The sequence below is a fragment of the Eleutherodactylus coqui genome, chromosome 7 (assembly GCF_035609145.1).
Source record: "Eleutherodactylus coqui strain aEleCoq1 chromosome 7, aEleCoq1.hap1, whole genome shotgun sequence".
Classification (NCBI taxonomy): domain Eukaryota; kingdom Metazoa; phylum Chordata; class Amphibia; order Anura; family Eleutherodactylidae; genus Eleutherodactylus; species Eleutherodactylus coqui.
This window is the reverse complement of record NC_089843.1, coordinates 173050426-173063937: the sequence shown is the minus strand read 5'-3', so window position 1 is coordinate 173063937 and position 13512 is coordinate 173050426. Positions and strand designations below refer to the sequence as shown.

General features: G+C 40.1%; 1 protein-coding gene across 2 annotated transcripts in view; it reads right to left on the bottom strand.

The window, feature by feature from the left end:
• Positions 1–13512, bottom strand: part of UNC5C (unc-5 netrin receptor C) — a 358450-nt gene that overhangs the window by 48128 nt on the left and 296810 nt on the right. For both annotated transcript variants that reach the window (XM_066574021.1, XM_066574023.1), the window contains one exon: positions 3651–3716. In XM_066574021.1, coding sequence (XP_066430118.1) covers positions 3651–3716 — 66 coding nt within the window. The remainder of the gene's footprint in view (positions 1–3650; positions 3717–13512) is intronic.

Sequence of the window (13512 nt, the reverse complement as noted above, 5' to 3'; positions counted from 1 at the left end):
AAAAACATGAACAGTGCTTTTCAAGGGGACAGAACATATGACACAAGTATCATTAGTGAACATGTTGTGCAATAGGGAGCCAGAAGATGGCCGGTGCTTAGTAGAAGCCATCTGAACTGCATTTACAACTGGTTTATGACCGTACCTTAGAGAATATTATCGGAGGGCTATTACTCTGCATTTCCTTCCAAAACTAATTCAATGCAAATGGCAGCTGGCACATTCTAGATCCATGTGTTGATATAGTTAAAAACCTTCTCTATTAAATTGTGTCTACTGTATTCTAGTTTATTTCTGTTGTGGAAACTCCTGCAGGGAGAAATGTTTCCAAGCAAAGAAACATTAAAGGTTGATTCTGTATACATCCGGCCGGCACAACTAGTTATACAAAGCTGATGGTAGGTGGTGATCATGAACAGTGCAGTAGGAAATAACTATTACAAATTATGAATAAATGACAAAAAGTTGGAGTATGGTCCCATGTAGTGTTCATGGAGCAGCTGCCGCACGGCTGAGATGTAGCCGCTATGCGGACGAAAGCTGTGGCTGGCTACGGCTCACTAACGATTTAAGTGGTTATTGACTATTTTATAGTTAATGGCTGCATTGTTCCCTAAAAACCATTTCAGACATGTTGTAGCTCCAAGATGAATACTTCATGAGACTGTAGCCTCATATCCTCCCAAAAAATAGATTAATAGGTGAACTCCTACCATAGAGCCTGTATGTGCAACCTAAGCACAATATTCTAGGCTGCAGGTGTCCTAGTGTGTAAAATGCATATACATTAATGCCTTCAAGGGGTTTCCCCATTACTTAAACTTTCTTTACAACCACTCTGTGCTTCCTGGTTGCTGCACCCAATAGAAGATCACTGCTGTGGCTAGTGATTGGCTGCAGCAGTCACATGTCCTGATCAGCAGTAACCAGAACATACAGAGTGGTTTTGAAGCAGTTTTAAGTAGTAGGAAAACCAATGACAAATGATTATGGTGGTCTCCCGCAGCATTGTATACATTACAGCCCATTCATGCTGCCGGCAGAACCGTGTATGGGCTGTGTATGGCACTGTGCATGCCTACGAATCACACGTCCCGGACATGCGCAGTGTGTTTTTTTTTAATTCCCCATTCTGTTCAGAGCGGGGATGCGTATAGGCAGCCTTTCATATACAGCCCATATAAGATTTATTTCTCCTGCATATCCGCACGGTGCCCACATACAAGTATGTATGGAAGAATGAAAGTCTATTGACTCTCATTGCCTCCATTCACCATATGTTATGCATGGGATATACATGTACGTATTACATGGTGACAATACGCTCCTGTGAATGAGCACTTAATCTCCAGCACAATTTGTATACATCTGCCTTTTTCATTGGCAATTGGTTGCGATACCCAAGCTCATGTCTACCATGCAAGAAATGTAAGGGTCTCTCTAATTGTACTACATACAGTAGGTCTCAATGCTATAAAATAGGAGGCTATATGTCTTCTTTTACACCTACAACTTGTACATCCCTCAACATACGTCCATGATTCCCCTGTACTGTAACCACTATAGATGAAAGAGATTATTTCAATTCAATAGACAGCTTAATTTTCTACAATATGATTTAATGAATAACTCAAAGCGATATCAGTGCAGTAAAGCTACGCTCGGCCGTAGACAGGAAAATGTGAACAAGATAGATGTTAAGAAATCATCAATAATGTAGCCCTCCACTTTTACATCTTCGGTTCCTGCCATCATATCATGTAAATGTATGATTTGCTACACAATATCTATTCATAAAACAATATTTAGCCACAATTAAAGTATTCTTCCCTATAAATAGTCTATTAGGGGCGTTCTTGGTAACAGGTAATGGTCAGTACAATAATTGCATACCATTCTTTATTAACCAGCAGATCATCTTTATCTGCAGTAAACATTCATAAGCCTCACGTATTGGACTTGAGGTGATAAGGAAGGTGCTAAGAAAAGGCAAACCTATGAATGTCTGTTGGCTATGTATCCTTCATTGTATTAATCTGTTAAGAGCTAATGGATAGTAAATAGTGTACTGCATAGTGGATGTGTTGTAAGGGTTGCTGGATATTCCAGGTATGGTTATATTTGCTACTTTTGTCAAGTTCTCAGACCACTATAGGATGCCAAGCTCTATGAGTATCTATTGATAACGTTGGTCACTTGGCTGGTACAACTGATAAGAAGTGTTCTTATGGATGTCTGAGCTTTTATATTCAAAATGCATCAAAACACTGTGGATAAGCACATGTAGATACCTCTGGCCCATCTCTACAGCCACTGTCCCTGAGAACTCAACTTATGAACTTCCCTCTTTCTACCATAAGTTTATCAGGTTGTCTAATTAGACAGATGGCACTTAAAGGGGTTGTCTCGCGAAAGCAAGTGGGGTTATGCACTTCTGTATGGCCATATTAACCCTTTCCAATCCACTGTCTGACGTCTAAAGACATTATGATTTAAAGTTGTACAGCTTCGATGTTGGAAGACATCCGTCAGGGTTCTCTTACTGTATATTGCCAGCCTTTCTGCTGTCGGAGCCTATCCAACGTGTCACCCCATGCAGTACTGGCTTTAGCCAGTATATAGCGCTGTTGTATAACAGCAGAAAAAGAGTAAGCCCCCTAGGAAAACCAGGATACAAATTGGATTGGAAAGTGTTAATGCACTTTGTAATATACATCATGCATTAAATATGAGCCATACAGAAGTTATTCACTTACCTTCCCTGCGCTGGCGTCCCCGTCTCCATGGCTCCGTCTAACTTCAGCGTCTAATCGCCCGATTAGACGCGCTTGCGCAGAAGGGTCTTCTGCCTTCAGCAGCAGCGGTGTTCTGGCTCCGCCCCCTTCTACGCGTCATCACTTAGCTCCGCCCCCGTCATGTGTGCCGATTCCAGCCAATCAGGAGGCTGGAATTGGCACACGTCATGGGGCGGAGCTACGCGATGATGCGTAGAAGGGGGCGGAGCCAGAACGCTGCTGCTGCCGGGCAGACCCGAAGGCAGAAGACCCTTCTGCGCAAGCGCGTCTAATCGGGCGATTAGACACTGAAGTTAGACGGAGCCATGGAGACGGGGACGCCAGCGCAGGGAAGGTAAGTGAATAACTTCTGTATGGCTCATATTTAATGCATGATGTATATTACAAAGTGCATTAATATGGCCATACAGAAGTACTTAACCCCACTTGCTTTCGCGAGACAACCCCTTTAAGGTATTGCGGCACAAGGTATTGCAGCAACTGAAATGCTCAGTAGAGGTGTAAAGAAAGCAGAATGGGTCCCATAGCAGAAATCAAAATCTGCCTTTGCTATTGCTAGTTCATGTCAACAGTGTGACATTTTCCTTTCACTTGTTTGCCAACATGACTGTGGTGTCCAAAGGGATTGTTGTATTTTGTTGGAAAGAAGTAAAATTTAAGGGTAATGGATAAAAGGTAATAGCAAATAACTAAACAAGGTTACACACATTATGATAAAATTGATGGAGTAATCAAGGTGCAGTTTGCAGATCACATGTACAATGACTTCTAGGAAGGTATAAAGCCAAGCAAAACATAAAAATGATGATGGCAATAATAACAAAATGTAAAAAGGAAAAACAAACAAAAACTTACAAGGGTATGCAAACTCCTTCGGTGTTTTCTGTTCATTAGTTCGGGGTGAAAGAGGGAAAATCGGGCCTTAACAGGAAGAAAGGAAAGAAAGAAACAAACAAAGGAAGCAAAAAATCATATGAATGAAATAAAAATGTAAAATAAATTATAATGAAAATCAAAAAGGTTAAATTAAAGGCAAATTAATATGAAGTCTAAAGTTAGCAAATGCCTTTCTATTGTGAAATTCTCATTGTTCACCTCCAGTCCCAATAACCAACATTTGATTCCAAACCATGAAAACTTTAACCCTTTCCAATCCAATTTGTATTCTAGTTTTCCTAGGGGGCTTACTCTTTTCTGCCGTTATACAACGGCGCTATCTGCTGGCTAAAGCCAGTACTACATGAGGTGACACGTTGGATAGGCTCCGACAGCAGAGAGGCTGGCAATATACAGTAAGAGAACCCCAACGGACATCTACCAACATCGGAGCTGTACAGTCTTAAATCATAATGTCTTCAGAGGTCAGACAGTGCATTGGAAAAGGTTAATTAAAAAAGTTAAGTCAAAATGTCTTTTCTTCATTGACTATTTAATGGGTCTGTCTACATAGGAAAATTGGTTTAGTTTATATTTTTCATTTGTAAATGCTCAACCCGTCAAGCAGAACCCTATTTTGTTACTAACAGGGATCATGGAGCTTATCAGTCCTGATAGAATGTGCGTTCAGTAGATCCTCATTTATTTCCCCCTTTCCATTCATATAGGCACATGACTCTCTGAATGACAATCCCCCTGTTATTTCATGTTCCTTAATTCAAAGCAGTGAAGAATTACGGGAACATTAACAAACAAATGTAAACCTGTAGAAGAGGTAAATAACTTCAAGATTAATTTAGAGTCTTGATGAACAGAAATCGTGCTTAATGAAAAAGCGAATGGTGCATATTAGCTTGTCTCCCTGGTGCATTCATTTTCTGCTAGCTACTTGGTAGAAATATCCAGTGAACGTGTTGGATGGATCCCTGCAATGTGACTGGTATATTGAGCGCCCTGTACAAGCACGCTGGCAAGACTCCGGTGTTATTTGATGATCAAGGCACAAGTTGCCTTTAGACACCAATCTGAAATCTGCTTTCATCTTCTTAATGGCACAGAAAAAAATGAAACCTGGATTGGTTACTATGAGTGAAAGACCTCTTTTCATCTAATTGAAACATGAGGCCAAAAGTAATCATCTCTCCAAAGGTTGGTGCCTTTTTATATAAGTGCATTAATTAAAGGAGATTTCCAGTTAGCACAAGCCCCTTTCATTAATATCATCTCCGATGGATAAGATGATTGTGATGCATGATGCAGCATCGGAGAAAATTTATTATAAGACGTCCTTAGAAATAAATTGGTCATCTGTGGAATACACTGATTTGCTGGATATGAATTTCTTGAAAAAATTTTGGGTCCCAAACAGAGAAATGCCTTCTTTTGTAGATAAAAATATGGAAACACTGTACGAAATGCATGGGATTTTAATCATTAGGACAGAGCTTCTCTTTTGACCCCTGCTTGGGTGATAGCTTCCCAGCCAAATTTGGTTTTACTTCACCTCTTGCCCTGCTCTGGGTGGTTTTGGGAGCTAGCTGGTAACAGCCACTGAGTGGCTCAAATCCCTGACCAATGGAACTCTATTGCTCGGGCAGATGTTCACTTCTGCCCGGCAGCATCTGTGTCATATTACTTCCACTTAAGTTACATGGGCAAATAAGTCATATTTCAATAAGAAATGTAGAAACCGATGTTAAGAAAAGCATTTTGTACAGTGCTTCCATATTTTTGTCCACCTTCTGTATACGTGCCCTACGTATATGGATAGTACTTTTCCAAATTGGATAATCCTTCTAAAAACTTCTGATCCATAGTTAAAAAGTTTTATAAGTAAGTTCCCAAAGACTTTAACATTTTGAAAAAAATGTGCATGTTTTATCTGCCTTTGTCAGTTTCATGATCTGCAGAACAATATCAAACAAGCCCTCATCTGGGTTTGATATATAGCAATGTTTATACCGAGGCTTCTGGTTCACGGATAGAATGAAAGAACTACTTTAAATCTTATGTCCCAGCAGTAGAAGAGAAGAAGACATGTGATATATAACAATTTATAGTTATTCAGCAGTCACGTGTCAATAGCTGCCATTAGCGGTTGTTATCTGAGATTACTACCTGTCTAGTATCAAAAAATATCTTTCCAAGAAAGTCGTACTTTAGAAATAGTTGAAAAGAATGTTCAAAGATAATGACTGTAATGGGACAAAACTATATCAATAGTTGTAAAACATGATACCAAAAAACATACTGTAATGAAGGCATTTTAGGTGGTTGTCACCACCAAGATTTGGTCACTCAAGTGCATTGAGATACATCTTGTCTTCAGTTTTATCTTAAGGTCCAGTTGAAATCAATTTGAGAGCATTAATATGATATTTCATGCACAGAAGTGCCTCTCATTACTTGATAATCGCAGCAGATCAATCTGCTCATCGCGGCTTAAGACTAACCATGATTATACTGTTATTAAATGTGTCAGTGACTTTACTGAGGCTCTAAAAATATATGTTTAATCATCAAAGCTCTACATACTGTGTGCACATCCATAATTAATGCACACATAATAATTATATGATAATTACGACAGGGAAGTGCCTTAATCATATACATATGTAGAAGCACTAGGATCCTCTCTCTTTTACAATATTGAGATTCATGGCGGCTTCTTTTATCGAATTCATGAATAAGTATGGACAAGAATGTCACTTAGTTGCTAAAACAGCAGAAATCCAGTATGACAAGCTGAAAAACTAATTGGCTCATACTAATTACATAACAATGTAGCAGCTGGTCTTCCTGTGATAACGAAGTTAGGGAGAATGTTGCCATGCCACACTCAGCAAAAGGTAATGGGGTCCATCAAATGCATAATACTCATTAAGACCTCGTACAATATACCTGATAAATAATCCCTACAGGTATGGAAAGGAGGAAAAGATGTGCAGTTATCTTGCTGCTTTATTGGCCTTGTTGGGTGTCTACAATAATCAAACGAAGCGAAAGGTTTGTCATATATTTTTCTGAAGAATGTGCAAAACTGGTCGGTAACCAGTGTGACAACCAGAGATATAACATACATAGTAACATACTATGTTAGGCTGAAGGGAGACAATATCCCTCCAGTTCAGCCTGTTTCCACTCCCACCCCCCACTCTTGTTGATCCAGAGGAAGGTGAAAAAAAACCCAATAAGGCAGAAGCCAAATAGCCAGATGAGGTAAAAAATTTCTTCCCGACTCCATAATGGCAGTCAAAATAATCTCTTGACCATAGGAAGCTTCTGGGCCCCAATGCAAAATCTGTAATAGGGCCTCCAAACTATCAAGAATTATGTACAGTGTTGGTCCTTTTGAAATCTCCAGGACTCGGGTGTGGCCGTAATCTCTGCACCCCCTACCAGTATGCCACTGGTGATATAGGTGATACATTCCCTTTAAGAGGGAATCTCTTTATGCTGCATGCAAACGACTGCAATATGGCTCCATTATTAGGCATCCATAGAGGTGCATGGGGCCCTTCTGTACCTCCTTATGTCTCTGATTTCACACAAATCTTACTGACAATAATTGTGGCATGCTGCATTGCATGCTGAGCTACAGAATTACTGTACAATAGAGAAATGTATGGCAGGTTGGAGGATTTAAAACCTCCAGTCACACTGCTGCTGGGAGCGACTCTCTGGGAGAGACAGATAGCTTGGAAAGATCTGAGAGGGCTGCAAGCCTGAAGTCTGGTGCGGACCAAATGGTGGAAATACCACAAGTCTGACAGGGGAGGATGCCTCCTAGACTGACACCCTGATTAGGTACGATATCACGGACATTGTTATGATGTGTTGTGGTGCTAGACCAGTGTGTTAGAGAGAATTGTTATTCTATGACAGCTAAGATTTATGTTATTTATGTGTTTACTGTAACTAAAACAAGAGTCTAGGATTTGTTATCTATTATTACCGCCACAATAAATGGACTTCCTGAGTTTTACTACCAATTCTAGCGTGGACCTGGGTTACTGAGGTTCAACCACCCATCTAGTGGAGGACAGATGGCGATCCTGAGGAGTGATTAATCGCTTATTGTCACAATTGCCATTCTGTAACCCTATAAATAAGTCTTCTTTGGTCATAAGAAACATAAGGTAAATCTCTATAAGAATTCCTACTATGCCAGTGAATTAGACCTAAATGCCTTATTATATCTAGAAACATTATCGTTGTTCAACTCCCACAACTTTCCTAACAGTCAACATTAATGAATTGCTCAATATCATCTAATTACATAGAATGATGTATAACTTGTCAAATTACCAACAAACATTTTATAGCACACTTCATCTGTAATAGTTTATCAAATGCAAATGTTAAAATGGAAAATAACAGATGTTTCAGCTATCAGTTGTCAAGTAATTCTCTAAATTTAGATGTGGTGTAAATTTTTAATACAAAAACATAATGCTAAGAGCATCGTATGTGTGAAGAATGAACATTGGAAATGCTTTGTGATGAAGACTGAAATGATCAAACAGAATATAAGAGGAATTGTTTGCCATTCTCACACATACTGTACCATGTCTAGGCAGCCAATATCTGTCCTATTCTCAGTCATATGCTAAATGCAGTGGATTTCAACAATTTGGAGAAGATAGATACGGTAGATACAATAGATAGATATGAGATAGATAGATAGATATGAGATAGATAGATAAATATGTTCTAAGATAATCAGCCCATTAGTAGCTAACTATTTTCATCTGCATGTATTCAGAGAACAGCGGGTGGTCTGTTCTCTAAATACATAGCTTTTGTTCTGCCATGGGCTGCTGGCTGCATACAATGCTATCAGCACTGCCCTGGAGAACACAGCATGCCGGCCCTCTTATCAGGGATGATGGATTTTATGCTGAGCTGAACTCAGTGATGAACAAAGAGTGCACGGTAAGTGCACGATGGGCGCGCATTTACACGCAACGGCTATCACTCAAAAGCTGTCATTTGGACGAATTTTGAGTGATAATCGTTGCAAGTAAATCAGCCTTAAGTGTGGAAGGGCGTGGTGGGGCTGGCTGCACACGGCCAAACCACGGCTACCTGCGGGAAATAGTGGCCACCAATTTTACCAGTAATTCATATGGCTATAGTTTGGTTGGGTTCAGCCAGCTAGAAAAATCTGCAGCAAATTCTCACCAAAAATCTGTTTCAAAATCTGCACCTTTTTGCTGCAGATTTTGACATTGATTTTGGTGTGGATTTACTGCTGAAGATTTACAGCAAATCTGCCATGTGTGAACATACCCTAAGGTTGGGCTGCTACTCATAGGCCAGTGTTATGTGCCTGCCACCTGGGTTAAAATCTGCCAGCCACGTCTATTATATATATATATATATATATATATATATATATATATATATATATATATATATATATACACATACACACAGATATATATATATATATGTTTATGTATATATACACACACACATATATATATATATATAACATGATGAGCACTAGCAGTCTTTATTAATATAGGGAGGCATATGTTTCTTTGCCTGAGCTTTTAATTGATTAAAGGATAAAATGACTACTAATCATTGATCAATATTGAGCCACTGAATATATGTTTTAATGGGCTGCCATAACTCAAAAGTACAGCAATTATCATTAAGCTGTAAGTGAGAGGGAAAGAGGAAATCCAGCTATGTCCTTCTATAGGATTCTGCAGAGAATACAGCTATACGCATCTGCGTTCATCTATTATAATGTATTCCTACGGTACTTTGGGGAGATTATTCACGGATCGGTCACTTGGGTCATGATAAAGTTGGGTGGCATAATGTTAACAAAAATTCCTGTCATAAGAGACATTTGGAAAATCTAATATAGTGCCTGTCATGATTGCTGTATACTTAGTAGACAAGTACATACTCAACCAATCAACATGGGGGAAGAAATGTGAGTCAGCAAACAATGCCAAAGGGAGCAATGGCAAGTCTGAGTGGTCTGATGCCACAGAAGGGTTGTGGAAGCACAAATTGCTAAGTTGACCCCTCTCCACTGCCAAAGACAAGCCAATGAGGGCAATGCAATACTCTGGGCAAGGTTCTGCTGGAAAATCCTGGCATTTATATGGTTGCCACATTGCACGTACCACCTACCTAAACACTGGAGTCGACCAAGGATCCTCCTACATGACAACGGTATTTCCTAATGGTAGTAGCCTGTTTTAGCAAGATAATGCACCCTACATTGCAAAACTTGTTCAGGAATGGTTTAAGGAACATAACGAGAGTTTGAGGTGCCGTCTTGGCCTCCAAATTCCCCAAATCTCAATTTGAACAAGAATCTCTATAATGTGGCAGAAAAACTAGTTTGCTTCATTTAGTTTTGATGGGGACCTTGAAGATTGCAGGATGTAAAGGATCTGCCACTGAGATCTTGGTGCCAGATGACACAGGACACCTTCAGAGATCTTGTAGAGACACCACTACAAAATGGATGTAAGTGAAAATCTTACAGATGCTTTTCACTTCTGATTTCCGGTTTTGATAGAGCTAGATCAGTCGAAAATACTCTAGTGTGAACATTGCCTTATTTTGTGCTTTGGAAGTACAGTATATACATTCATTATAATTGGCTATACACAAGTAAAACACAAGATACAAAATAACGTGTTTTACTGGTACATGCATTCTCTGGAATCTCGTCTCCCAGCACTAAAAACTGGATTGAGATGTAGTGCTGGCTACAGCTAGAATGCTGCATCCTATTACTTGCTTTATTAGATCAGTGAGTATGATGATTACATAGAAAACTGGGGAAAAAACACAGATCATTTCAGAGAATAATTGGAATGAGTTCAAGGAAATTGAGGAAGCTAATCGAGACCACTACTGTCTTATGTATGAGCCACTGCTACAGTCTACAATGAAAATATACATTAACAACATTTCAATATAATCAAAACTGTCATCTTCCTTAGGGCCTTAGCAAATGGGCCAAGATGTTTTGGGAATTCACTGCGGAATTCTGGAGTTCATTCCAAACTCTCCGAAGTCATAGTTCCAAATTCATTCTCTGCATGACTGAAGCACACAACTGGCCAAGGACTGTAAAATAGGATGAGTGCCGCACAAGCCGATTTGTGATGTGACAGCAGGCAAAAAACGAAATCTCTCAAAAACTGCAAATTCATCTTACATGCAGAAATTTCATGTACATCACATTTCTGTCCAGGATAAACCTGATGAGCAATTAAAGTGAGCCAAGTATAGGCTTCTGAAAATCACTGGGGCTTTAAGGAGCTCCAGAGGGGAAAGGAAACAGCAGATATTTGGTGTAAATTTGCATGCTCCGAGGAATATGGGTTTAAAGGGAATTATTAGATTATAGATTCTGAACGCACTAGTAATACTCTTGTAGTAGACAACTGAGGACTGGGAAAATGACAGAACTGCATGTACTGTAAGGGTTTTACATGTCGCTTCTCAGCTCTGCTGTATGGTGCTAGTCCTATAATTAGGGCTGCTTCATAAATGTGATTATGTCCTCCAACTTTGCTAGGAATTCTGTAAAATGCGCTAATGGGAATAAGACTATTCCAGTAACAGTTTTTATTTTTAAAGGGAACCTAACATGTCGAACATACAATCTGATCTGCTAGTAGTAGGATATAGAACAGGGGGAGGTAACCTGATATATAGCTTTGTGTGAAGACATTCAGTATAACTAAAATTGCATTTATTTAGACTCACTCTGGGCTTAGGAGTCCAGTGGGTGGTCCTAATGAATGACTAACGGCTTTATCTGTATGTATTTGCATACAAACAATTAGAAAAAAAATTGAACAAGTCATAATTATGACCTAATAGGGCATACAAACAAGAGTTGCCAAGATGAGACAAAGCCTTTAATAGACTATCTAATTCGGCTAAACCAAAGGTTTACTTTGGTATTCCTGAAGGAGGTTACCATAAGAAAGTCAAGATTGATGGTGTAATTAGATAAATGGTCTAGTCACTTGAGGCCCTAAAAGTGGTTCCACTTTTGGCTTATGAAAAGGCTCTCAGAGGCTCCTTGTGTGCAGTGAGAGCTCTTATTCTGCTTGTGTAGAGCTTGTTGACCACTAGATGCCTCTATAATGTAATTTGAGAGATTTCGCCCAGTTAACAAAGTTTGGGAGGTGGTGAATTGTTGCCATGCGAGAAGCTGGATGATCATATCAATAAATTGCCCTGGACTGTTTTAACCAGACTGTTAGGAGGTGTTGGGACCAAACATAAGGTGACCAGGCTTAGGATGTCCTCAGCAGACCACCAGCAGAGAGGATTATCTGATTGTCCAACAAGCATGAGCAGCTCCAACCGTTTTGTTGTTCATCATCGAAAGACAGATGGCCCCATTGCTACAGGTCCCTGTGTCTGTTGGAGCAATTTATAGGCACTTGGCTGCAGGACATTTGGTCTCATGTCTCCCATTATGAGTACTGCCTTTTATACCCACTCACCATCACCTCCATTTACAGTGGTGTCATGAATAATGAAACTAGACTGCTACAGGGTGAATCTGGGTTGTCTTCAGCAACAAATTGATGTTTAGTTTTCGCACTGATGAAAGTTTTACTCATGCCTGGAGACCTCGGGGTGAGAACCTCAATCCTGCCTTTGCTGTTGAATGTCACACTGCCCCCTGCTCGTGTGATGGTCTGGGGTGCCATCGCATACGACAGTCGGTCACTCCTAATAGTGGTAGAGGGGCAATGACAGCTCAGCGATATGTTCAGGACATCCTGCAGCCACATGTGTTCATATCATGGCGGAGCATCAAAGAGGCATTTTCTAGTAGGATAATGCTCAGCCGCACACACAAGGCGGTCACAGGAATGTCTCCACAACATTGTCACACTTCTGTGGCTGCCTAGTCACCAGATTTATCACCAATAGAGCATGTATGGGATCATCTGGGATGCCAACTTCGACAGCCTACGAATTTACACAATCTAGAGGTTCAGTTACAGCAAGAGTGGACCATTATGCTTCAGGATACAATTCCAAATCAGTATGCCTCCATGTATGCCTGTATCACATGTTATATCCAAGCCAGAGGTCGCCCAACAGGGTACTAAAGCCTCCATGTCTGTTCGTATCACATCTTCCATCCAAGCTAGAGGCAGTACAACAGGGTACTAGAGCCTCCATGCTCCCTGTATCACATTTTGTATCCAAGCTAGAGGCGGTACAACAGGGTACTAGAGCCTCCATGCCCCCTGTATCACATCTTGTATCCAAGCTAGAAGTGGTACAACAGGGTACTAGAGCCTCCATGCCCAGCTGTATCACATCTTGTATCCAAGCTAGAGGCGGTACAACATGTTTCTAGAGCCTCCATGCCCACCCATATCACATCTTGTATCCAAGCTAGAGGCGGTACAACAGGGTACTAGAGTCTCCCTTCAAGTGTTGTATTTTCTGCCATAAATATCTGTTTGCTCTGATATTGTTATCCCTTACTTATATCAACGTTACAATCACACAGAGAAAGTTTCATTTGATTCCAACAACTTCTAGGATATGGATTTTTTTCGACAATGAGTGTAGATGGCCAAACAAAGAGATGGCTGCCCGATAACAGCAAGAACATAGGTCTGAATAAATGTGACATACGAGAAACCCCACAGTAAGCATGAGATAATAACTACAGCTTCATGGGTAAAACACTTCTGCAAACAGAATCAATATTTGTATAGATTGTAGATTTATGGCAGAATACACAGTCTAATAAAAG